We start from the raw sequence: 27,623 nt of genomic DNA, 5'->3' as shown, positions 1-27,623 counted from the left end.
TTTACCCTGTATCTAATATTCTTAAATAAACAATCCTTAGAGCAGTAGTTTTACGTGATAACTCATCCCAACATTTTTTTTCCAAAATATTTGAAAAAACTTGCTTTCACTCCACACTTTTTGAGCTCTCATGAAAACACAGATGGAAAAAAAAAATTGTTTGGCCAAAAAATTTAATGGATTAGGAACACCTGCTTTTTGTAGATGAAGCCAACACACTAAATGATACTCTGGGGATGCTGAAGAGATACTTCACTCCCTGAGAATAGATGTGGCTGGTAATTTCCAAACAACTTTCATCTGATACACAAAATATGGGAACAAATGCAATAGTCATCATGCACCCCATTCAAATCTCTAACAACCTGCATTCAATTCATCATTTGATATTTAGAGTCCTAGATGTCTACAAGCTATATCCCAAATCTGACCAATTTCCTCCTACATTACCACCAGCTCCAAGACATTCATTCCTCAAATAGGGTAGTTCTTTCTTCTAAATGTTTCCCTCTTCCATACATGTCCTCCTTGACCCAGGTAATTCTTCATACAATGACCAGATTTCAAGGTGTGATGAACATGATATCTCTGCTTGATCAAAACTCCCCAATGGCTTCTTAGTACCGTCATCTTACTGCACCATATCTTTATTTGTTTATTGTCTGTCTCATCCACTGGAATATGAACTCCTAAAGAAAGGACTTTGTTTTGTTCAAAGCTGAATCTACTACGTAGAACAGCTGGAATATTAGCTACTCAAATATTTCCTGCATGAGTAAATACAGTAACATATTTCACTTATTTGAGAATCCTTCTTAAAATTAAATTATAGCCAAATTCTGTATAAAAATATACTGTGAAAGGTGGATAAAGTCAGTCATAGAACTCTAAAGGATACCTTTTACATAGAAAATATTTTGAATGTTGCCTTCTTGTGTTGGAAAATGAGAGCTGTACAGAAAATGTTACCATTAATATATTTTTGTTTTTGTCGGTCTCCTTTATGAATATCTCACTAGTTTTCCTTCATTTACCAGAAAGCAGAGTTGGTAGAATAGTAGGTGTTTATCAGATGATGTCAAGACTGTTTTGTTAAGAACCTGAATCGTAATTAGGCTTTAAATAGAATTGAGCTTGAGGAGGCGATAGCAACATCTCACAGGAGCTTTTTATTTTCAAAAGTCTTAAATTTTGTCAGAGGGAGGGAGAGACTTGCTGAAAGATAATTTGTCTACAACATACAGGAAAAATCCACCTTAAAATATCTATACTATGAATGGTAATATACTTTGGTTATGGTTTCTATATCCAAATCTATATAGATAATGCCATGTATATTTCATATTGATTTTTTTAAAAACTACAAATAGATGCATCTTTTCCTTGCTGGCAGTATAATGAGAAGATTCTACTACATATGAACTTAAACAGTAAAGAAGATTTAATGCCCCAAATATATATAATTTGACACATGATTTGATATTTAGCCTTTGGAAATGATTTTTGTGATATGCATTTAAAATATATGCATCTGAATGTGCATTTGCAAAATATTAAACTATATAGCATACGAAAAATTTTCTGAAGTTTATAGAATTGATCGTGAAATTTTTAACTAACCCAGATTTATTCAAAATGGTAAAATAACATGAAAATAAGACACAGAAATGTTTCTATACAGAGACTATTTACTTATTTACATAATTTTTAAAGGGGCACAGTATATTAGCAAGACCTAGGAGACAGCTTCGAAGATACCAGTGGTTTGGTAAATGCTTATGGAGATAAAGTTTTTGGTATTTACTTAAAGTCTATTTGGTTACTACAGGTAAATGTGTTTATTTACAAATAAATTTTTCTCATTTCACCTGTTAAATAAACTAAATACTGAATTTATGCTATTACAATGACTATATGAAAAATTCTAATGACCATTGCAGTTTCAATTCTATTATCAGTAATAACCTTTTTTTTGAATTGTATTACTGGATGCTTTTATTTTATTTTATTTTTTATTTTTCGGTGTGTTAGTTTCTGCTTTATAACAAAGTGAATCAGTTATACATATACATATGTTCCCATATCTCTTCCCTCCTGTGTCTCCCTCCCTCCCACCCTCCCTATTCCACCCCTCTAGGTGGTCAGAAAGCACCGAGCTGATCTCCCTGTGCTATGCGGCTGCTTCCCACTAGCTATCTGTTTTACGTTTGGTAGTGTATATATGCCCATGCCACTCTCTCACTTTGTCACAGCTTACCCTTCCCCCTCCCCATATCCTGCACTGTTGGCGGGAATGTAAATTGATACAGCCACTATGGAGAACAGTATGGAGGTTCCTTAAAAAACTAAAAATAGAACTACCATACGACCCAGCAATCCCACTACTGGGAATATACCCTGAGAAAACCATAATTCAAAAAGGGTCATGTACCAAAATGTTCATTGCAGCTCTATTTACAATAGCCAGGACATGGAAGCAACTTACCTGTCCATCGACAGATGAATGGATAAAGAAGATGTGGCACATATATACAATGGAATATTACTCAGCCATAAAAGGAAACGAAATTGAGTTATTTGTAGTGAGGTGGATGGACCTAGAGTCTGTCATACAGAGTGAAGTAAGTCAGAAAGAGAAAAACAAATACCGTATGCTAACACATATATATGGAATCTAAGTAATAACCTTTTTTTGTTTGTTTTCTAAGCCATCAAGGGAATGTTCTTGATTTTTTTAATTTGACACTCCTATCCTTTTATGCAAATATGTCAATATTCTGAAGTAATGATCCTTTTTAAAAGTCTAAACAATTAAGTTATCATGTACCACCTTAATAGAGTACACCCTGATGATAAACAATAAATTTGCTAATAGATGCAGTCTGTTTAATCATCTATTAGCCCAATTATGTATTTAAAAATAGATATCCTTATTCAGAAAGAAGACAAATATATTCACTGTGGGACATAAAACACACACATATATTTATATAGATATAGCTATAGATATATAGATATACAGATATCAGCATGCCACCTATCCTACATGTATTATGCAATTTTTCAATACCCAATAAAGTCAATGATTTATCTTTGTTCAAATCACTTACAGCATATCAATCAGTTGAATCATTACTGCACACAGCTATTTTCACCATTATCAACTTGCTCTGCCCCAGTGGTAACTTCAGATTGATAAGATTCACTCTATTAATGTAGCAAATAAAAGTAAGGCAAAGCTTTGGTTCCTTTAAAATTAATAAGAGAAAGATAGTAATAAAGTTAAAACATATGATTTGTAATTTTCAAGTATAATCTTAATGAAATAACTCTAGTGAAAGGAAAAGTTTGGCCACTGCAAAGATCATATGGATTTTAACCTGAAATTTATTTATACTTTGAGTAGAGAGAAATTGTGAGTGAAATCACAGAGAAGACAGGAAGAGACTATACCTTACTAAGAAGAAGTGGATAAAAACCTGCTGACATCCCTTGATACTCTCAGTAATGTATCCCTTGCTCCTGTGGGACAGGAATGATGGAAATTGACAAGAAAGTAAATTTTTTTCTTTTTAATCTTGAATGAAATGGCTGTAGAGATACTGAAATTAAAATGCTGAATACCTACCATCCTCAGAACTCCCTTTCTGTGGTTCCAGGACATTTTTAGGAGAATTATTATAGAACCGACATATCTGCCAAAGCTATGGCAGGAATCTCTGAAGCCTGTCTCCAATATCCTAAAAATCTGTCACAGAGTTCAGGTGTTTCTAGGGTGCATCCATGAAAGAATGGGGAGTTGTATAAAACTGAGAATAGAGTGTACATCTTCTGTGCTCAAGAAATATTTTGGAATTGTTACAACACAATATTTAATGAAAGAATGATAGCTAATAAGCAAAAGAATGAAAGATGATAGCTAATAAGCTGATACCTCGACATTTTGAAGAGATTTCTGAGTGTATGTGAGCAGAGGGAGGGTATTTCTAGAGATGAAATTAGGAAGGTCAGTTACAACACCAGCCTACAACTACTGAATATCTGTGTTGTGCCAGGAACTGTTGTAAGAGGCCCTAGACTTGTACTGAGTGACCAGAGGATGGAGAATGAGACATGGAGATTGTGAACAGAGGCAGAGCACGATTCGTAAGGAAGGATGCCAGTATCTGACCTTGATTAAGGAGACAGCTGCTGGAGAGGCCTACATTTTTTAAGGCCTAAAAAATAAAATGAGAATTTTTTTTTTTGGACCATGAAGTAAAGCGTAATTTAGGTAATGAAAACAACTTAATAGTTGTTTTTAATAAGTTTTCAACAAGAATAAGATGCTCCAAGAAGTAACATCATGTTTATCAAAAGGGTAATTATTTCTAAGTATATTTCCACAATTTCATAATACTAAGAAACTGATTTTGATCTGAAGCTCTTGTGGGATGACAAATCCTGCAATAATGGAAAAGTCCTCTTTTTCTTCAGATCACATGCAGAGAGTTAATGTGATTATATAACTGAGTACATATGCAGAACCACATTTCGTGTAAAATTACAGCTATTATATTTTGCAATTTGCATTGGATACTAAATAGGAAACTGTATTTGATCAAGGATATCGTGACCCCAGGAAATACCTCTACCTCCAAGGTATTAGCCATCCATTTAATGTTTTCTTCCTAAGACTGTATCTTAAAATTAGGCAGGTAGGAGTGTGTGTTCCTGGCAAATAGTTTGGGGAAAAAGCTGAGAGAAATCAAGTACAAAATTTTTTCTACTAAAGACTTTAGCATGTAAATGTGAATTGAGAACCTCCCAAGAGGGACATACTACAGAGTGTTTCCCAAACATTTTGAACATGGAATTATTTTTTCATGGAACTGTTAAATTTTACAGACCTAGTGACCCATGGATCACCGTTTGGAAATCTGTAACCAGGAACTCTTGTTTCACTGCTTATCATCTCTTACATAATAAAATCATCCTGATGACTCATTATTGAAGGCAGCCCAAGCTTCCACACTTCAGAGACTCCAAGCTAGCTCCAAAGGTGATTCTGTGTCTGCTTTGGTACTTCCACAGCAGGACAAAGCATTTCTATCAAGTAGGCTCTCCAACACAGAAGTCAGGATTATGCAGGGTGACTCAGGTTACATTTTTAAGTTTCAACCTAACACAGAGAGAATTTGGGCCCAGTTCAGTGCAGATCCTTACTTAGAATCTCTGGAAATATTTCAAGTTAAAACGACTTTATTCCCATCCTTACTTAATAAAGGTCTGACATTATTATTTTGTTGTGCATGTGTATGTTTCTCTCAGCTCTCTGATTCCTGATGATTCCTGAAGGCATCTTTCAGTCACTGGGCTTACAATGACCAGTTTCATTCCACATCCCCGAAGAAGTCCTCATGTAAGATAGTTCTATCTCACTATTACTTTATCATTTACTTAAACATTTGGGCCTAGGGAAAATAAGACAGTTATTCTTGCCATTACTTTGTAAAATCCTTTTAAGGAAATAATCATGCTACATGAACCATGAATTCTAAAGTTACATTATATTTATCTTTTTACAACTCAAAAATTCTTGCAGGCCATGATGGAGACTTGGAAGCAAAGCTTACAGAAAAAGTAAATTAAATAATACAATTGAAGACGAGACTTAGAAGAACTAACTTATAAAGGAAAAGCCAGTGGTTCAAGTAGTACTGTCTGAAGGATCATACGAGTTCATATTTGATTCAAATTTATGTATTTGATTCAAAATTCCAATCAATTAGGTAGAACATGAAAAACATGGAAACAGAGGTACAGAGAGAAGGGCATACTCACGGTTTGTGGTGACCTCTATGGGCTGAACTTGAGAATATAGTTGAAGAGAAACTGGGGCTCTTAAGAACTGGGCAGTAATTCACTACCTTTACGGAATTTTTCTGATCCCAGGGAGAGAACCAGTGCCAATCAGAAAGCAGAAGCAGAAATTCATCTCACATTCTTTCAGAATGGACTGAAGTCAGTGGCTTAGAATTCTGTGGACACAGAGATGCCAATGACATTCCCCCGTAACACAGTTTAGGGCACAAGACAAATCCATCCATAGCCACTGGGAAGGGAGTCAAAGACACATGGAGTGCTTTGCTGATACAATCAAAATTTACAACACTGTAAATGCACTTCAAGTTTAATGATTTACATAACCTTCATTGTGTTCTTTGATAATCAAGCAGAAAATGCAGACTCTTCACATACGTGACATGAATTAATATTATTTTACAAGGTCAAACTAATTTTCAATTTTTTTCTTCTCTTTGCCTGTATCTTTAATCAGTATAAGCGTTTAACCGTCCGGTATCCAAAAAGCACTCCCTGTACTATGAGACCACTCCCCTTACTAATATATACACTCCTTGTGCAGTTAGCTCTAATCATGGGTACCAATGTTTGAAAACAATGACGATGTGAGACTTTAAACTCTGTTTTTCCTGTTAGGGGTGATGTAGAGGTTTCAACAACGTAGCCATCCTGCTGTGGGGAAGAAATGTTTAGTGTAGCCATGGAGGTGTTGATTTTCCCTCAAAACCTATCTCAACTCTTCCCTCACTTCATCGAATGTCAGAAATCTGAATCATTAATGAAATCACTCAGCTTTGCTTCCCACATCGGCCCACCAATAATTACACTATTTACTTCTTTCCATTCCCAGTACCACCAGTAGAAGCCATGCCTTTATTTTCTCTTACTGGAACTACTGCAAAATCCTCCTAAATGATTTCCCCCATTTCTTACAAGTTTTCCTACAATTCCTTATCAGCAAGTAGCCAGAGAAATCAATTTAAAATGTAAATCATATCCTATGTGAGGTGAGGTAGAGGGTGGTGTATTAAAAAGGTGCCAGGGTCCTTCCTGACATGGAGCCCTGTTTTCACTGGCCCCCTTGCCTGGAGCAAACTCTCTGGAGTCCCTGTTTTAGACATAGCTGGCCTCTCATCTCTCTCTCAACTAAACTGCCACTTTTTCAGAAAGACCTTCATACAACTCATTGCCTATCCTGTTAAAATGTAGGTACTCTGTGTTAGTTTCAATATTTGCATATACTATAAAGATTTTTACATTAATAATAATTTCAATTAAATAATTATTTGATTGATTTGCCATGTGTATCATCTGCATGTCTAAAAAGAATGTAAGCTCCATGAAAACAACAAATATAGTGGTTTTGTCTGGCAGACACTTTCTATCTCCATAACCTTAGGTAGCTTATTTAGGCTCTCTGCGATTTATTTTCCCCACTTGTAAAATAGGGTTAATAAAGGGATCATGGAGAGATTTTTTTTTTAATAAATTTATTTATTTTATTTATTTATTTTTGGCTGTATTGGGTCTTCGTTGCTGCACATGGGTTTTCTCTAATTGCAGCGAGCGGGGGCTACTCTTCGCTGTGGTGTGGGGGCTTCTCATTGCGGTGGCTTCTCTTGTTGCGGAGCACGGGCTCTAGGCACGTGGGCTTCAGTAGTCTCAGCATGCAGGCTCAGTAGTTGTGGCTCGTGGGCTCTAGAGCACAGGCTCAGAAGTTGTGGTGCACGGGCTTAGTTGCTCCCCAGCATGTGGGATCTTCCTGGACCAGGGCTCGAACCCGTGTCCCCTGCGTGGGCAGGCGGATTCTCAACCACTGCTCCACCAGGGAAGCCCAAGGGATCATGGAGAGATTTAAAGAGATAATTCAAGTTGAGTACTTCTCATAGTACTCATAGTACCTAGCAGTACCTAACACAATTATGTTAGATATTATTGTTACCATCCTCTACTGTGTCCTTAGTACCTAGAAGAGTGCCTAAAACAAGAAGCAGGGGTTCAGTCAATACTGTTTGAATGGATAAATGAGTGAAGGAGGTAGAGAGCCCAGAGAGTTCCAGATTCCTTGCTTCCTGGAGACTTAAGCGAGAGAAGATAGATAGCAGTGGAACACTTAGGTGATGGGCAGAAAGCGAGAGGATAATTGCTCTGAAACACTATGGTGTTTTTCTACCTGGCAAGTTGTTCTTCGAATTGAATGTGATTTCATCAGAAGGACCCCTCAAGCCCCAAACCTTTCTCCCCACAAAAGATATCAGAAGTATACATTCATTCTTTCTTAATTAACTCACCCATTCCACAATCATAGCTAAACTGTTCCATGTGAAATTCTTTAGAAGACTCAGCATGTTAGTGTAATAAGCTTTTGTCAATTTATAAATTATATCAAACAATTTCCTCTTTGAACAGCAGTAAGATTTTATCAAAAAAAAAGGAAGAGAGTAGATTTCTGAAGGAATGGAGATTTCTTCTAAAGTGAAAGAGATGAACAAGAAGGGAGGCAGAAACTATCAAAGGCAAACTTCAAAAGCTTCATACTTTCACCCTGGGTCAGCCCTATTCATTTTCATCTGTACATTGACAAATAGTCTCTGCACAAAAGTTCATGAAATTCCGAGTCTGTTTCAAACTGGGTGGCCACACAGATTTACTGTAGAGAGACCTGAGGTTAAAGTCGGACCAAATGTTAAGGCAAACGTGCTCAATTTTGGCCCTCTTGTTGTGTTATCTGGGTGGGCCATTTAAACTTTCCATGAAGCAATTTTTTTCCACCTGGAAAATAAGCATAGATGTAACCTTTTCTGATTCCCACATCAAGATCTTGTAAGTAAGATAAAAAGATAAGTAAGATCTTGTAAATAAGATAACATTTTTATTGAGTTATTGAATGTAATAAAAAACTTTCCAAGGCAGACAAACAAAAACTATCACCCTTTGGTATTTGATTTGAAATTCTGAAAACGTAAGCCTATACAAAAATATGTATACAGTCATGACTTATTAATTATGTACACGTAGAGAAAGTGTTAACCTGATGATAAACAATCTGAATATCAGAATGGGTTAAGACATATGCAATATACCTTGAAATTAAATATGAATAGTGCACTAACAATATTTCCTGAAGTTCCTTGATGGCTATAATCTCCAGTTTGAAACTATAAGAATCACTGTTAAAAACACAGATTCCTAGGCTCCATCTTATACTGTAACTCAGAATACCCAGAAAATGGGCCTGGGAAAAGCATCCTGGTGATTCATTTCTTATGAGTAAACTGGAAACAATTGCTTGACCCTTCTTAAGAACCAGCTGGGGTCTATAATGAAATACACATACTTGGGCCCCATCATAGACAGATTAAATCAATAACTCTTCAAGTGGGCCCCCAGAATTGACAATTTTAGCAGCCTTCTCTAGAAAATGTTACGTCTGGTAAAGTTTGAAAACCATTGTTCTCTTTAACATTTTGCAGTAGGGCAGAGTTGGACTTTCTTTATTAAATACTGAGGAATTTATTATAAGAACATTAAGTGAATGCAAGTAATGTTTGTTAAAATAATGACTTTTTGCTTCTGCTTAAATAAGTTATATATTTATTCTCTTTGATACCCAATCAAATAACTTAGTGAGCCTTTCATAAATAATGCAAGGGAAAACATCAAAGCTGTTTATATATATTTTTATGACTTATAAACTATTAAAGAAAATAACTAAGGTTTATTATCCAAACACTGTATATATTTTATTTTACATATATTTTCAAAAGTTAGTCAAATTTCCCCACAAAATATTCAGATAAAAATAGTATATATACAGCTGTATACTATTTCCTATGCTTTGCTATTTGATTTTTATCTCAAATTGAGACATTATTTCTAGCCCGTTAACAAATTTTTCCAAAAGAAGGTATCTATGGTTTTATTATATTTTATTTATTCATAATTTTATATTTGTATTTTTCCTGTCTGATATTTCCTCTGGCATTATACATTTTTCCTGTATTTCAATCCTTTATTTTTTTCTATATTTCTTCATTAATTTTTATGGTTTAACATGTTTTTCTTTTACATTTATTTCTGAGTTTTATTTTTTAAAATTATATCCATTTTATACATATTTATTTGTGTCTCTCTTTTTCTTATCATTGAAAGACATGGAACCTTTCTTTCTTTGAATTTTGAAACTCAAAGAACATTCAGTTACAATGAAGTAGGAAAGCTTGAATCCTTTAGAATTTGCTTCTTTTTATCCATTTGTTTTGTTTTTACTTACAGAAATTGTCATTTTACTCCCACATTAATCAAGATTACATGTTGGGAGGCTGTGACTAGACAACTCTACTTCTTTTAACAATGGAAAGGTCTGTCAAATTCTTCATATAGCTAATTAGCGCCAGTGGAAGAAAATCCATATGCCCTCGCCTCTGTGAGCTTGTCTTACTAGGCGACTTACAATAGAAGATTATAAAACATCCATATTATGAATGTGCTCGTGAAATGCAAGATCCTATCTATATCATTTAATGGTATGGTCCATGAGCCATTTTTATCATGTTACCATCAGAAAAATGTTAGTAATAAAAATAAATGAAACTAATTCAATTGACAGCTGTGCATTAATATATGCTCCTATCACATTTTAAATGCCTTCCACATATATGAAACTATATTTAGCAACATGGCATGTGTAAAAATGAGTAAGGTTTGATCAACCTTCAGGTACTTTTAGACTAAAAGGAGAAATAAAATACAAAGTTATATAGTGAAGTGGAAAATGATGCAAGTCTTAAGAAAAACAATTTAGGAACTTACTTTGGGAGATGAGAAAAGGAAAAGCTTTAAGGCATCAGGGAAGGCTTCATACAAAAAGGTGGCATTTGGGCAGATCTTTAAAAATGGGTTGGGACTGGAAAATGTGATTGGGAACAGCTGGACACTTTCCAGGCCCCCCCCCCCAAAAAAAAAAACAGAGGAAAAACATGGAGAAATGTAGGAGGTGGGGAATAGTGCAGAGGACAGGGTGATTTGGGGAAATACCAATGCAGGTAGCTTAATATGGAAATATGAAGGCACCATTTATACCTAATTGGCAAGAAGAGAATGACATATTAAGTGATCATTAACAGCATTTATCAAGCTCTTACTATGTACCAGGCACTTAGCTAAGTACTTTTGTGTGCCTTATACAATGTGATCTTCACAATAATAGTATGAAACAAGTGTTAAGCATGATCCCATTTCACAGAGAAGGGAAAAGATGTGAGAAGTGAAATGACCAACCAAGCTGAGTCATTAAGTGAATGGCTTGCCTGACCTCAAGGGTAAAGTGCATTTACTGCTTCTAGGATGTTAGCATGACTGAAGAGTGTAAAATAGAATAGAGGAAGGTGGGAATACGGTTAGCAGTCTACAGTGTTTTAAAGTCCAGGAAAAAGACATGAAGACCTGCCTAAAGTGGTAGCAAGCTGATTGGGAAAAAATAGATTGGTTGATCTTTTTAAAATGGCCCCTTAGAAAGCATCAAGTGTAGGCCCACTTCCCCAGTCTAAATTAAATCCCTTATTGCATCTATCACAACATGCTCTAGATTTGTTTTGTAGCACTTATTATGATTTGTAATTACACATTTGTGGGACCCTCTATTTAATATCTCTCTCCCTCTCAGTAAAGCCCAAGGTTACAGAGACTATGCTTGCCAAACCCAACACTGTATCCACCTACAAGAAATATTTACTGAATTTAAGAATGGGGGGTAGATAAATAAATGTGGAATGAAGAATGACTTCAAGACCCCAGAGGTAGAAAATTGAGTGGATGTGGTTGGAGCGGTGAGGAGAACAGGGAGAGGAAGAATTAAAAACAAAACAAAACAAAACTATTTCAATATATGAAAGCTCAGGGATTGTGCACTGAATATAACAAGAGTGCCAGAAAAAGGAACTCCCTAAGAAAAAAAGATGCATGATGGTTTTATTTTTTTAATTTTAAAGCTATATTCTACAGTCTTTACCAATAAGCTCAACTAGTCAATAAATTTATTTATTTTTAACCCTACTCTCTTTTTAGTATCTAGTTTGCTTTTTTATGAGAACTTTTTTGAATATTTTATGTAACTGAGTCAAACTAGTAGGTCTATTTTTTCCTTTTTCTATTTAATTGGTAATATTTAAATAAGTTAGCCAGAATTACATGCAGTATAACTGTAATCTTGGATAACCAGAAAGTATATAGTTTATCAACCTTTTAATTATTTGGTTATTTCTTTCTTTCTTTCTTTTTTTTTTTTTTTCTTTACAAATTTGCAGGAGAGCCCTCTTAACTCTGGGGAAATAAAAAGTTAGGTTCACAAATTTTTGAAGCAAATGCTTAGCCACCATAACTAATGCTCAAAAGAAATTGTCTAAACCTTTGGCTCTTTATTTACCTTAAAAGATGGATAGTAGTAACAAAAATCAGTCTTAGTAATATCTCTAATTTGAAATGACTTTCTCATTTCCATCAGAACAAAATAAGTCCCCTTTTAAAAATCCATTTAAAAAAATGAAAAACGCATTCCAAATCAATAAGCAAACTAAAAAGCCCAAGGATATGAGAGTTCTGAATTAAACTACATATGTCGACATAGGAATAATAGCAGTGGAAGGATTGGCAGAAAATTTAGAGGACTAAGTCTTACTCAGAGATTATTATCAGTATGTTCTTATCCTGTCTACAAACAAGAAATTAACATAGAATAATTCCAAAAGGAGAAATTAGGAAACTTTTTGCAATGTTTAGAGAATATTTCTCTATGGAATTACCAATTTCCTACCTGTCCTTTCCTTGTTCATTTGTAATTATCATCCTATAAAATATAAAAATTGCTGTTTAGTTTGTAAAGTAAAAATCCAAGCTTTCAACTCAATAATTATGCCTTAAAAATGATAGGAGAGGTTGCACAGTTAAATAAAATACTCAGTTGCTACTCAAACAAAAGTTAACTTCTTATCCTTTACCAACAAATCCAGGACCTGTCTATATCCAACAATTCTGAAAAATTTTCCCCAAGGAAAAGAAGTGTGATAATCTGAAATTCAAGAAATGTCTCACACAGAAATGAAAAATGATTTCAGTGCTGTGTGGTTAGAGAATTGCCTCTCAGCCGCTTATAATATGCTTAGGACTTAACTGCTTCATAATTCGTAACCTTCAATAAAAATAATAACAATAGTGATTATAATACCTGAAATATGAATAGGACATACCAGTAGCCATCAAAAACCCAAAAAGCAATAAAGCCCACATTTTGTTTCACTCATGCATACACTTTTGAAAAAGAGGCATCCCAAATCTTCATATTTATTTTTCTAAAATCATGTTAATTTCTTATTTATTTCAGGCATTACTAGAGACTCAAAATTTACTGCGCACTCAGGTTGCAAATTTTACCTTCAACCTTGGATTTTCAGGGAAGTTTTACCACACAGGTAAGAAGGAGCTTTGTGTTCTCAGGCAGCTACATATAAATAGGAGAGAGGATTTTTAATGTTTCTTAAGTAGGAGAAATAGAATATCCAGGCTGATTATGGGAAAAACTTGGGTGCATTATGAGTAGCCAAATCCAAAATCAATGAACTTGTTTACTTTTTCAAATACTGTTAGAATCAAGGGCAAAAGAGGAAGAGAACTGACTTTGTCAACTCAGTAAAAGAAACTATAACCATTGTTCTAAGTGTGTCTATGCATCTTGTGTCAGCACAGTCTAAGTAGGAAGCATAGTGACGACGACGATGATGATGATGACAATGACGTAATAATGATAATAATAATAATGGACAGTGTTTCTAAATTGTAGGACAATCCAGGTGACATTTTTGTATGTATTATTTTCCTTTTGAAAACATCTAGTGATAAGAGAGGAATTTTATAGCCTCAAAGAAAGTTAATAGATTTTGAGTCATCTTGCTTAATTTACCTTCCCTTGCAGGATTTTCCTTAAAAATATTACAGTGATTTGGCCCAACATGCATTAATACCATCACAATCAGGTTTATATTTCTTTCCATGTCTATCTAGTCACAGTTGCACTTCTGTTCAGTCTCAGCCTCTCAACAGATTCTCAAAATGTGAACGGTGTTCATGCACTACTCCATGTTCTGGTATTTCTCACCTCTTTACCCATCTTTACCTCCAGAATTTGACCCTTATTTTCTGAATAGCAACATTATAATGTCAGGCACTAGTATAGAGAAAACTATGTGCATAAAAGTGATTGTCGGATAGTAATAACAAAAATGGCACAAAATGGTGTCTTAGCCTGTATTAGGGCAATACCTACTATCTGCTTCTATTTCTGCATCTCTGGTGAAAGCTAAATGCTTCGTTTAGGACTCTGCATTGTTCTTACTTCACAGTATCTTAGTGAAAACATTTCATAGTATTCTCTATGAATGCATGCAGTTTAGTGACTCATCAAAAATATCCCATGCAAAGGTAGTCTTTTATTATCATATATGTAGTTCATTTACCCAAAGAGGCTTTTTAACGTTTACCCAAAGAAGCTCAGCATGGTTTATTAGAATATTGAAGTAGCAATTTCTTATTGGCTTTTCTTTAATGCTTTTTTCCTCCTGCTCTGAAACATGTAAATCTGTTTAAAGTAATAGAAGGAAAAGTTGTATTTAGACCAGTTGATAAATCAAATCATTGCATATTTTAAAAGGACATTTTGCAGAGAAAGATTTGGGTCATCACATCTGCACAGGCAAAGCAATTCTAGCTTACAATTTTGAAAATAGACATGGTGTTGTAAATCCTTTTCAAAAGCCCCCTCAGGAAATGAGTTCAGACCTAAGAATCACCGACTATGAAGTTATAAAGCAGATAGCTCTAAAGGCTGTATCTACTCATGCTGGGGAAAAAAATATGGGATTATTTGGAGTTCACACACAAACAGTACTATTTTGTCTTAAATAGCTGTATAGGGTAAGTAAAGCCATTCTTTTGGCTGAAATATATCTGGATAACAGCCTCAGCTTTTATATACTTTTCATATTCAGACCTATTAAATCTGCCAGACATTTGCAGAGTTAATGTTCATAGCAGGTTATAACACTTCCCATTTCTTTTTTATAATCCCGAACATGTACACACTACACATCCACTACGAAATGAACAACACACTAGTAAATATCACAGGGACGGTTGTTGGAGGAAGGTACCAAACAACAATAACAAAAAAGGTATTATAATTATATCTCTTAAATGGACCTTATTGACTCTTTATGTTGGTACTAACCTAATAAAAATACTGGAAGAAACACTATCCTGTTATGCTGTGGGATAACTCACTTTAGAGACTAAGCAATATATATATATATAAATTTGTGAGTCCTGGAAGTTTAATTACCTTCACATAAATATGAAACTTTATTTGATTTGCTACTTTATGTGTAGAATCATTGAAATGCATCCATGATGTTTTTCAAGGGTGCAGTCGTACTATATTAAGTACTTATTTATTCACTCGGGGATATCAAGGCTTCTTCCAGAGTGGAGTTAAACACTGATGATATTCACTATGGGGAGGGCATGCCCCTCCCCTTTCTAGTCACATTCCTATATGGAGTTTAACTATCGGGAGCTTAACAAATCAGAAAAGTGTTTTCCTCACCTATGCACTTGATTGTGATGCGTAACCATGAGAAGATGGCCTTGTCATAATAAGTGTCTCAGAACTCTCCCGGGATGATCTGATTCCCCAATGCATGAAGACGCTGATTGATGAGACTCCTTGTTTTGAAGACATTTAATCACATATGCCCACTGTAATAATGATAGATTCTGCCTTCTCAGACTGCTTCACTTATTTGTATTTTCCATGTACTCTTTCCTGTTCAGTTTCTCTGTCCTTCACACGCTAAAAACAATCTCACCCAAAAAGGACATATCGCTAAGCCTTCCCTAAAAGTCAGTCACTCATGGGTGCCAAATTGAAAGGGGAAGGACATACTGTTGATTAAAAGTAAAAAAAATAAAAGCATGGAGTTCAGAGTAAAATATTTTAGTCTGGAAATACTTAAAGCATGACGAATTGCACAATGAAAACTCAGTTGAAAAATGGAGACATTACAGGATTAAGATACCTTGTAGGAATGGAAGGCTACAAATATTTTTTGTAGACATGATTTCTGGTGGCAGTCATTGCCATTCTCTGTAACTAATAATGAATTGAATATGAATCAATTACCTCATATAATATTTGCAAATTGGATAAATACTGGTCTTTTCTATAAGAGGTCATTTTTATATAAAGAAAACAGATCTTTATATAAAACTATTAACTTTTAAACATGAAAGTGAAAAACAGTGTCACATTTATTCTCTTTTGTTTGCTTTTGCTTTTCTGTACAAGGTATTGGCTCAAAGAGTAGACACTGGAAACGGCCTGCTTTTGTTTAAATCTAGTCTCTGACATTTCGCTAGCTATGTGAACATAAACAGATCACTTTTCTGTACCTCAATTTCCACATCTCCAAAATGGGAATAATAATATCTCTCTTATCTAGAACAGTGCATAGCATGTCATGCTATGTAAGTGTCTATTATTATTGTTACTTATTAAAGCATTTTTAAGAATCAAATATTATTTTAAAATATTGAATTATTCCCCAGGCTTTATTTTCCAGTTTTGGAAATACAGATAGCTTGTAATCAATTTTCATCATCAAATGATTCTTTTCGTTTAGTATACTATTTAAAATGAGTTTATACTATACCCACTTATATGGAACTGTGCCAGGTACAGTGTACAAAAAAAATTAGAAATCTCTTCTTGCAATTTAGGAATTACAATGTTTCATATATAATAGCAAATATAGGACAAACATTTGTACAAAACTGATAATGCAGACAATGGAATTGTATGTATCTGATTTTTTTTACAAGTAAATACAAAAGAAGTTTATTTCATTTTTAAATTTCTTCAAAAGTTAACATACAGTTTAAAACAAAAATGATAACAATGTATTGTGAGATCTATAATACAGGTAGAAGTTTTATAGTTTTAGCTTCTATTTCTAGTTTTCAGCACCTATTCTAGGTCCTTTGCTTTATAGCACTATAAGTTTTTAAAAATCCATCAATTTCTTTTAAAAAGCTTCCAAAGATTTTGAATCTACAGATTTATGTTAGAATCTGAATCCATAGATAATTCAGGGAAAATTGATCTAGCCACAAAATTGAGTCTTTTGATCCATGAACACGCATATCTCTCTATTTATTTAGGGCTTTAAAAATTTGTCTCAGAAATAGTAAGGTAGCTTTTATTGTAGAGGTCTTAGACATTTTTCTTAAATTTATGGGTATTTTACGTTTTTTGATACTATTATGAATGGCGTTTTTGAGTTTTATTTTGCAATTGTTCACTGTCCTAGTATACAGAATAGCAAATGGTTTTTTAAATATTAATCTTGTAGTCTTCCTATATTCACCTATTAGTTATAATAGTTTTTATTATAGATTCTTTAGGATTTTCAATATGCACAATCATGTCATCTGCGAATAAAGTAAGTTTTACTTTTTCCTTTCACATCTGTAGGCCTTTTATTATCTTTTTATTGATTTGGCAAGGATCTCCATTACAACACTGAATGAAAGTGATGAGATCACACATCCTTGCCTTGTCCCCAGTATTAGGTGGAAAACATTTAGTTTGGCATTAAATATAGCATTAGCTGTAGATTTTTTTTGTAGATGCCTTTTATTGGGTTGAGGAAGTTCCATCTACGCCTAGTTTGCTGAGGAACTTTAAAAATATGTGTGCATGGTTGTTGAATTTCTCCAGTACTTTTTCTGCATCTATCAGGATGGTTATAGAGTTTTTCTCCTTGATACGATGTATTGCATTCATTTATGTATCTGATTTTAATGTCACAACTGTGCCTTATGGAAACTAACCTATAGCCCAAATCTTGCTAAAATTATTCTTATTTTGGCAGACTTAAAAACTTCTAGAAGCACGCTATTATCTCATAACACAGATCCTCCAAGAGAGGAAACAAAGAAATGAGTGCATAAATATTTTACTTCTGAATTAAAATACTTTTATCCTCTGGGAATCAGTAAAGTAAAATGACATAACATTTAAATGAGAACAAAAAATACCATATTTTTAATTAACAATGATGTAGATTTGAATCTAGATCAGGTTAGAAGTGAAAGGCTCAATTTGAATATAGACACCTTAATGTACTAGAACTTGTGCTAAATATAGTCATGTATGAACTGTAAATTATATTCTCAAGTGTAATTTAATCATAAATTAGGTATAAAAAATTAAGTGTACACAAGGAGTCAAAAATTTAATATTTTAATTTAGCTAGATTTGAAAATATTTGAAATTCTTCTTTGGTCCCTCGGCATGATATCACATTTTTCACATGTGATATTTATCACATTTATCACATGTGATATCACATTTTTCATTAAGCAATTTCTAGTGTCATGAGCTAGGCTTATGTGGCTTTGAATTATATGACCTGTATAAAATAAGAGACAGGCTGATGGGGAATTAATCCGAGGAGTAAAAAAAAGAGGTTTTAAATATCACTCTTAACCTTGTGGGGAGTACTTATAAATTAACACACTCTCTGGTATAAAAATCACCAAGATTTTAGGATGAGTTATACATCTGTTTATATCAATAGTCGGCAAAATTTTCTTTAAATTGAGTAATTGACCTCTTTCTTGGTCAAGTATGCGTTATGTGCTTCCTATCGCTTCCAATAACAATCTGTGGGGTTTAAAGTGAATGGAAGCATTTCTCAAACATTCTATATTCAAAGCACAACAGAACTGTGGGAGAACGATCAATTCATTCATCTCATGAGACATAAAGTAGCTGTTTCTAATCTATGCCTTAGTCTGCTAAATTATGACCATGAGAGACACTTGGTCTATGGCATAAACATTTTATATTTAAAATCCATCTGAGGAAGTGACAAACTTCTCTTCATTTGGATTTCAATATTTGAAATTCTCAATATATTAACAAAAGCCAATGAATTGTAGGTCTATATTACTAACAGTTTTGGCTCAAGTTAACAAAAATTAAGAATTTTTGTCTGCTTATCTAATTCATAGAACTTTATCACATTCAAAAGTCCTATTTCTTTACCCTTTATATATTTATATAGTGGCAACTGTTATAGCAGTAACAGTGCCAAAATACTAACTAAACTTGGTGGTCCTTACACCTTTTGAGAATTATGGATTATGGAATATATACCAAGAATATTGCATATACATAAATACACACAGAAATTGACATGCACTTAAGCAGACATATGAAGGCTCTAAAATTCACTGACTAATTACAAAGCTACAGTAATCAAGACAGTTTGGTACTGGCACAAAAACAGAAACATAGATCAAAGGAACAGGATAGAAAGCCCAGAGATAAACCCACGCACATATGGTCACCTTATCTTTGATAAAGTAGGCAAGCATATACAGTGGAGAAAAGACAGCCTCTTCAATAAGTGGTGCTGGGAAAACTGGACAGGTACATGTAAAAGTATGAAATTAGAACACTCTCTGACACCATACACAAAAATAAACTCAAAATGGATTAAAGACCTAAGTGTAAGGCCAGACACTATCAAACTCTTAGAGGAAAACATAGGCAGAACACTCTGTGACATAAATCACAGCAAGATCCTTTTTGACCCAGCTCCTAGAGAAATGGAAATAAAAACACAAATAAACAAATGGGACCTAATGAAACTTAAAAGCTTTTGCACAGCAAAGGAAACCATAAACAAGACCAAAAGACAACCCTCAGAATGGGAGAAAATATTTGCAAATGAAGCAACTGACAAAGGATTAATCTCCAAGATTTACATGCAGCTCATGCAGCTCAATACCAAAAAAACAAACAACCCAATCCAAAAATGGGCAGAAGACCTAAATAGACATTTCTCCAAAGAAGACATACAGATTGGCAACAAACACACAAAAGAATGCTCAACATCGTTAATCATTAGAGAAATGCAAATCAAAACTACAATGAGATATCATCTCACACCGGTCAGAATGGCCATCATCAAAAAATCTAGAAACAATAAATGCTGGAGAGGGTGTGGAGAAAAGGGAACCCTATTGCACTGTTGGTGGGAATGTAAATTGATACAGCCACTATGGAGAACAGTATGGAGGTTCCTTAAAAAACTAAAAATAGAACTACCATACGACCCAGCAATCGCACTACTGGGCATATACCCAAAATGTTCATTGCAGCTCTATTTACAATAGCCAGGACATGGAAGCAACCTAAGTGTCCATCATCGGATGAATGGATAAAGAAGATGTGGCACATATATACAATGGAATATTACTCAGCCATAAAAAGAAATGAAATGGAGGTATTTGTAGTGAGGTGGATGGAGTTACAGTCTGTCATACAGAGTGAAGTAAGTCAGAAAGAGAAAAACAAGTACAGTATGCTAACATATATATATGGCATCTAAGGGAAAAAAAAAAAAAAGGTCATGAAGAACCTAGTGGCAAGATGGGAATAAAGACACAGACCTACTAGAGAATGGACTTGAGGATATGGGGAGGGGGAGGGGTAAGATGTGACAGGGTGAGAGAGTGGCATGGACATATATACACTGCCAAATGTAAAATAGATAGCTAGTGGGAAGCAGCGGCATAGCACAGGGAGATCAGCTCGGTGCTTTGTGACCACTTAGAGGGGTGGGGTAGGGAGGGTGGGAGGGAGGGAGATGCAAGAGGGAAGAGATATGGGGACATATGTATATGTATAACTGATTCACTTTGTTATAAAGCAGAAGCTAACACACCAGTGTAAAGCAATTATACTCCAATAAAGATGTTTAAAAAAAAAAATTCACTGACTATATATATTAAGACTGAATTAAATTATTCCCTTATTTACTCCCCTGGGGAAGTGGCATGATACAATGCATATTAAAGGGATCCAGTCTCTGACTTCAAGAATTTAATAATATAGGCAGGCAATATTTTTCATAATGTGTGAAAATATGTAAATTTAGAACACCATATGTATAAACCAGTAGATACTATTTTTAAGAAGAGGGCTTCCCTGGTGGTGCAGTGGTTGAGAGTCTGCCTGCCAATGCGGGGGACACGGGTTCGAGCCCTGGTCTGGGAAGATCCCACATGCCGCGGAGCGACTGGGCCCGTGAGCCACAATTACTGAGCCTGCGCGTCTGGAGCCTGTGCTCCGCAACAAGAGAGGCCGCGATGGTGAGAGGCCCGCGCACCGCGATGAGGAGTGGTCCCCGCTTGCCGCAACTGGAGAAGGCCCTCGCACAGAAACGAAGACTCAACACAGTCATAAATAAATAAATAAAAGAACATGAATTTCTTTAAAAAAAAAAAAAAAAGCAAACTGGGCTATTCATTTAAAAAAAAAAAAAAGAAGAAGAAGAAAGTGATCCTAATATCCATGAATGCTAACTATCTGCAATTCACAATGTTAAGTGCTTTAATAAATTTATCTCCTTGACTCTTCACAAGAGCCTATGAGATAGATATTCATTTCCCCATTTTTACACCAAGAAACCAAGACTCAAAGAAGTTAACTTATACAAGATCACATAGCCAAATATATGCTTTAACAAATATATGCTTTAACCATTTCATGGCACTACTTCATGATTCATGCAGTCTTTACTATAGGGCACTCAAATGGAATATTTAAAGAAGAGTCTTTTAAAAAATTTCCTTAATATTTATTTAAGTGTATAAAACACCTATAAAACATACTCCAATTTTTAAAAAAAATAATCCAAATAAATATACCTCACACTGTAAGCCAGGATTTGTTACTTTACTTATTTAGTTAAGTATCTAGAGAGCACATAGGAATCAATTCTTATATTATTGATTCAGAATATTTTAAAATTGGACTGAATGTTGTAAAATTGTACAAAAACTATGAATTCATACAGTGAAAATGTTCTTGGATAGCCTGCAACATAGTGAATTTCCTTGGAACTAAGTTGCTGATATTGTTTTTCCTTCCTTTCTTTAATTTTTTTTCTCTTGTGGCGTGACAAATATGTTTTTCTATGCATTGGGCATTGTTAGCAAATTTTCCCAATAGAGGATGAGAAATTAATATTAGTTTTAAATTCTCAAGTCAAGTTTCTATTGTGTTAATAGATTTATTGTTTACATTTTATAAAATATTTATATCAAAATGAGAAATGTTTGTTCATAGTGGTAAGTTTAAAATGTAAGGACACAAACATATTTATACAGTAAGACCTCAACTTTTTAAAAAAAAAGTAGAAAAGGATTTAACGAAAGATACCAAAACGTTTCCACTGGGTACGTTCTGGAAGATGTTTTTTTGTTTTGTTTTGTTTTTTGTTTTTGAGTTTTATGTATCACTTGTCTATCCTTCTCACATTTCTTCAGTAAGCACATATTATTTTATAATCAGAAAAAAATCAACAAACTTCATCAATTAAATTTAAAGATTTTTCAGCTCAATGTTAGACTTATATGCAGAAATATTTTTAAGAGTAAAAAGAATAATCACCTTTGACTACGCTTCCCCTATGTATGCAACAAAGGAGAGAATTAAGAGTTAATGAATTTAAAACAGAAATAAATTGACTAAAACTCGGTCTTTTTTTTTATTACCACCATATGCTAGCTATTCTAAACAATGTCAGTGACAAAATTCCCCTAAGTTCTAAATCTAAACTACTATCTGCACTTACCCCCACCCCACCCCCATTGCCTCTGGTGGAATTTAGGCTACGGTCATTTCTGTTTTATTAGAACAACACAAAATCGGATTTATGTATCAGTAGCAAGAAGAATAACAAAAATATGACAAGCATAACCTTTAGCTAATATAGAATTTTCACTTAAGCCATTTTATATGCTGTACAGGGACTGAAGAGGAGGATGAAGGAGATGACCTTTTACTTCGTTCTGTGGATGAGTTCTGGTGGTTTCCTCACATGTGGAGCCACATGCAGCCCCATCTCTTCCACAATGAGTCCTCTTTAGTGGAGCAGATGATTCTCAACAAGGAATTTGCACTGGTGAGCACATTTTATTGCAGAATTTTTCAAACTATGAGTTGTGATATATTGTAAAATCAATTTATTGGATTTTTTTTTTTTTTGAAGTATGATTTTTTTTTTAAACATCTTTATTGAAGTATAATTGCCTTACAATGGTGTGTTAGCTTCTGCTTTATAACAAAGTGAATCAGTTATACATATACAATATGTTCCCATTTCTCTTCCCTCTTGCATCTCCCTCCCCATCCCATTTAATCCAATAGAAATATATAGAATGGAACAGAAGATACCAGAGTGCATCACAAGTATTAAGGGTACACATTGCTTTGTATTATTTTGTTTCAGGTATGTGTGTGTATATGTATTGGGTCGTGATGTGCTGTAAAATGTATTTCAAAAAAATTGGTCATTGACAGAAAGTTACCATCTCCTGATTTATGGAAGGGTTATTCTATGAAGAGGGAAAATAGTACTTTCTCCATTGTATTCCTAGTACATGATAATTGCTGTCTCAAAAAGTATTTGGTGCAAGGGTGAATAAATAGACAGATACATTGAATCATTAGAACAATGACTCTAGATCAGTGCTTCTCAAACTTTAGCATGTAACTTTTTCACCTAGAAGACTTTTTAAGACGCAGATGCTAGGCCCACTCCTGGAGTTTCTGGTTTGGTAGATTGTCCAAGAGGCCTGAGAATTTGCATTTCCAACAAATTCTCAGAGGATGTCCTTGCTGCTGGGACTGCACTTTGAGAACCACTGTTCTGGACTAGCAGTTGGCAAACTGTGGCCTATGGGTCAAATCTGGCCTGCTGCTTGCTTTTTATTTTTCCTGAATTAAGATAGTTTTGTTTGGGGTTTTCTAAATTACGTCTTAAAATGAAAATCAAAGACAGTAATATTCTGTGACATAAAAATTATATAAAATTCAAATTTCAATGCCCATAAACAAAGTGTTATTGGAGCAGCTGCTTTTTCACTGCAACAGCAGAGTTGGGTAGTTGCAAAAGAGATTGTATGTCCCACAGAGCCCAAAATATTAACTATCTGGACCTTTACCGAGAAAGTCTGTCCACCCCTGTGCTGGATATCAAGTAAATCATGTATCCTTTTAACAATCTAATGAAAGAAATATTTTCCCCAGAAAAATACTCAGATGCATATTCTCACATCTTCACACAGTGAGGCAGTTGGTCACAAGGGGTATGTGAATTCCCCAAAGACCCTGGGCCCCAGTTAAAAACTCTGTCTTCAAGTTTTCATTTAAAATAAACAGTTCATTTGCACTGTATGATTGCTGATATGTTTAATTTTTTAAAAGCCAAATTGGGAGGCGTAGACCCAAGGCCATATGAGTACAATGATATTTAATAATGTTATGCCTAGCTATTACGTTAGTGGCTCACCCCTCTTTCCATCTCTAAAGCTCCAGGACTGTGTCAAATCTGCACATAGGATCCTTACGAGTAAGTGTGGGAGTATAAAAAGCAGTTAAGATCATTAACTCAATCGCCAGATTTCCTATGTTTGAATCCTGACCTTCCATCAATGGCTGCTTGATCTTGAACAAAAATTACTTACACTCTGTGTCTCAGATTCCCCATCTGTAAAAATGAAAATAATCATGACAACTACCTCATAGGACTGTTTTGAGGAAATGTATAATGTGCTTAGAGCAGTGCCTGGAATACAATAAGCATTCAATGGGTGTTAATTAATCAATTATGATATTTCTAAATCCAGACAATTATGCAGTTGTCTTACTTTACAAAAGCCAAATATTTTTCAAAATATGGATTTATAAAAGTTTGATCCTCACTTACTTTTGGGGAATGTCTAAAAATTTTGTACTGCTTCATAATGTTGGAAAATTAAGTAAGTATTCCTTTTTCAAAAAAATAAACTTACCTTGAGTAAGCATGCTGAATTCTCTCAGTGCAGTTACCTTGAAAATAGACTGTGTTTGTCTTTTGGCTTAAACCTCCCCCCCACCTCATTCCCACTCTGAAGCTTTGCTTTTTAGGCATGTAGATTATATTTCATAATGGTTGATTTCATCTGTTTGTGTAATTTTTTTTTAAAGCCATGGTGAGAGCACTGGGAAAGACTCAGATGTAATTGCTTTGTAATGAAATGTTGAAAGCTATTTAGAGTCCATTCAGAACAATTACATTTGTTTAGTCAGTGGCTAGAAACTAGACTGAAGCCTATAAATATACTTTGTAAGAAAAAAATCTTATTATATGTTGCATAATCAAAATATGATAATAAAGTGAAGTCCGTTAAACACACATACTGAAATGACATTGTCCTTTTCCTTCTGGTGTCGAGCCCAATAAAACTTCTCAAGATTCTTCAAGCGGTGACATTCAGAACCCCACCTTTAACTGTAAACCTAGGATGGCAATATGTGTGTTGTTCAAAGAGCCAGGAAATGTATTTCTTTCTTATTAAATTATTATCTTTCCATACCCAGATGACACTTCAAAACCCTCAACAGTATCAAGATGGGATAGGGTAGTGGAAAGCACTGTATTAGCAGGCTAAATTTTATCCCTGACAGCTAGTAACAAGTTCTAATACAGCTGGCAACTCATTTAATATCTTCATGCCTCGGTTTCCTCCCCTGAGATGGTAATGATTCCCTTTTTCACTCTCTAAACTACAGAGTTTTTAGATAATTAATTTAAATCAACTCATCTGCCAACCAAAAGCACTGGGCCAGATAATCCACTGATCAATTCCAATTCTAAAATTCTGTGATCATTGACATCAGTCCACAAATTTGGAATGGACATCTTGAAATACTCATCTAGCTGCAATCGAAGCAATTATGGGAAGAGATTTTCAAACTAAATGGCCAATTTATACTGAAAAAAATCAAAAGTGTTTAAATCTCTTTTTTATTCCATCCTGACATTCCTCCCTATTCCTTGGTATGACCTTGGCTGGCAGAGGGACTATCAGTGAAAAGCACAGTTGTTCTCACAACATTTACAAAAATGATTCAAATAGCATATTAGTAGCTTCATACTGATATTTCAAAAACTGTTAATCAATCGAAATGATTCCATTTGTAGAATTTCTCCAAATTCTCTCTGGATAGAGTTTATTTTCTGTTGTAATATGTCAAAAAGTCATGAGAAAAACATATTGCAAGGCTGTTTCTTTATTATATGCAGTGCGAATGTTTGTGTGTATGGGCAGTTACATGTATGTCTGTGTTTAATCCATGAGCACATGTGTATGCAGTGTGAGTGTGTGTTTGTGTGTGCATATATATATATATGTATGCACGTTTAATCCATGAACATATATGCCATGAGTGTGTGTGCATGTGTATGTTTTTATAGAAGGTGTTAATCTAATGATTAGCACAGGCAACCCAGATATGGTCATTGCAAGACACTATACTTGTATGGCAGTAGGGTAGGGGGAAATAATTTTGATCCTTTTTTTTTTTTTTTTTTTTAACCAAATCATACTTTTAGTATGATTAGTTTTATTTTAGTGACTTTTTTATTGTCACTAAATAAAAACAACACTTCAAAGATGACAACAGAAAAATTAAGGCTAAGGAGAACAAGAATAATCGGCTAATATTAAAATGCTTGATGAAGAAGCTACCAAAAATCATTCCTGGCTTAACCCACATCTCCTTCTCAAACACAGAGAGAATGCCTGTAGCATAAACCCGAATTATTTATTTTTATTTCACAATAGATTTGTGGGGAAAAGTAAGAAATGGTGGTTTGTTGTTATAAGTTTTGTATATAGCTTCATTAAAATTTCCAAATGAGTGGAGCTTTTCAGTTCACTAATAGTAGCAGGCCAAAAATATCCCGAAGGGAAAAAGAGCACTTTCCGTCTTCAGTGGTAACTTTTCAAAAATGCTGTGAGGTTCTTTTTAACATTTTATCAAACATTTGGAAACCTTATTCATAAGTAAATAAGTAAAGGATTCTTGAAATAAAGGCACAAGTTTTTAAATCTGCTTTTAAAACACTACACGTATTTATGAACTCTATATAACTTTTTTTCATAATAAGACACAATATCCCTGATACGAAAAATTCTGACATTTAAATTGTTCTCATAAAAACCCAAACTGTTTAAAGAGCAACTATGAACAATCTTTGTGTCGTAATGACCTGCACACTAAATCAGCTATGTAGATATTTCAATTAAAAAATAAAGGAGTATGATAGTGGAATTAATGGCACAATGAAATAAAACAGAGGGAGAGCTGCCTTTCAATAGCTGCTAAGCCTCTGTGTTTACTAAATGATGCAGTATGTAGCCTTATGCTGTACATCAAATACCAGATGTCAAAAAACCCTGATAATTACAACTAATAACGTATTTCAACGGTAGGAAATGTAGAGAAGGTAATAATATTTAATCAAAAGTAAAACTGTGAACAAATATTGATTTGATGAAAGTTTACTATGGAGCAAATAGTGTATTTTGGAGGTTCAATGATGTATAAGGTAGTCTGTACACTCAACAGAGTGGACATTTACATGAACATGGATTTAGATAAAATATAAAGAAGCAAAGCATCCAGGCAAAGAAAAGTTTAAAATATTTTCAGCAATTGCATGAGTTCTTGAGGGATCCTTCAGAATACACACCCTTGTGGTACAAATATCCATGTAAAATACTTTGGTAATTGAGTGTATTTGTCATCTATTGCTTCATAACAAATT

General features: G+C 34.3%; 1 protein-coding gene across 2 annotated transcripts in view; it reads left to right on the top strand.

The window, feature by feature from the left end:
• LOC137763860 (bifunctional heparan sulfate N-deacetylase/N-sulfotransferase 4) overlaps positions 1-27,623 on the top strand; it is a 234,218-nt gene that overhangs the window by 80,397 nt on the left and 126,198 nt on the right. For both annotated transcript variants that reach the window (XM_068542321.1, XM_068542320.1), the window contains exons 2-3: positions 13,223-13,310; positions 22,777-22,931. In XM_068542321.1, the coding sequence (XP_068398422.1) occupies positions 13,223-13,310; positions 22,777-22,931 (243 nt within the window). The remainder of the gene's footprint in view (positions 1-13,222; positions 13,311-22,776; positions 22,932-27,623) is intronic.

This window comes from Eschrichtius robustus, chromosome 4, assembly GCF_028021215.1.
Source record: "Eschrichtius robustus isolate mEscRob2 chromosome 4, mEscRob2.pri, whole genome shotgun sequence".
NCBI classification, from domain to species: Eukaryota; Metazoa; Chordata; class Mammalia; order Artiodactyla; family Eschrichtiidae; genus Eschrichtius; species Eschrichtius robustus.
The sequence above is the reverse complement of the archived record's forward strand: the minus strand, read 5'-3'. Positions and strand labels throughout refer to the sequence as shown.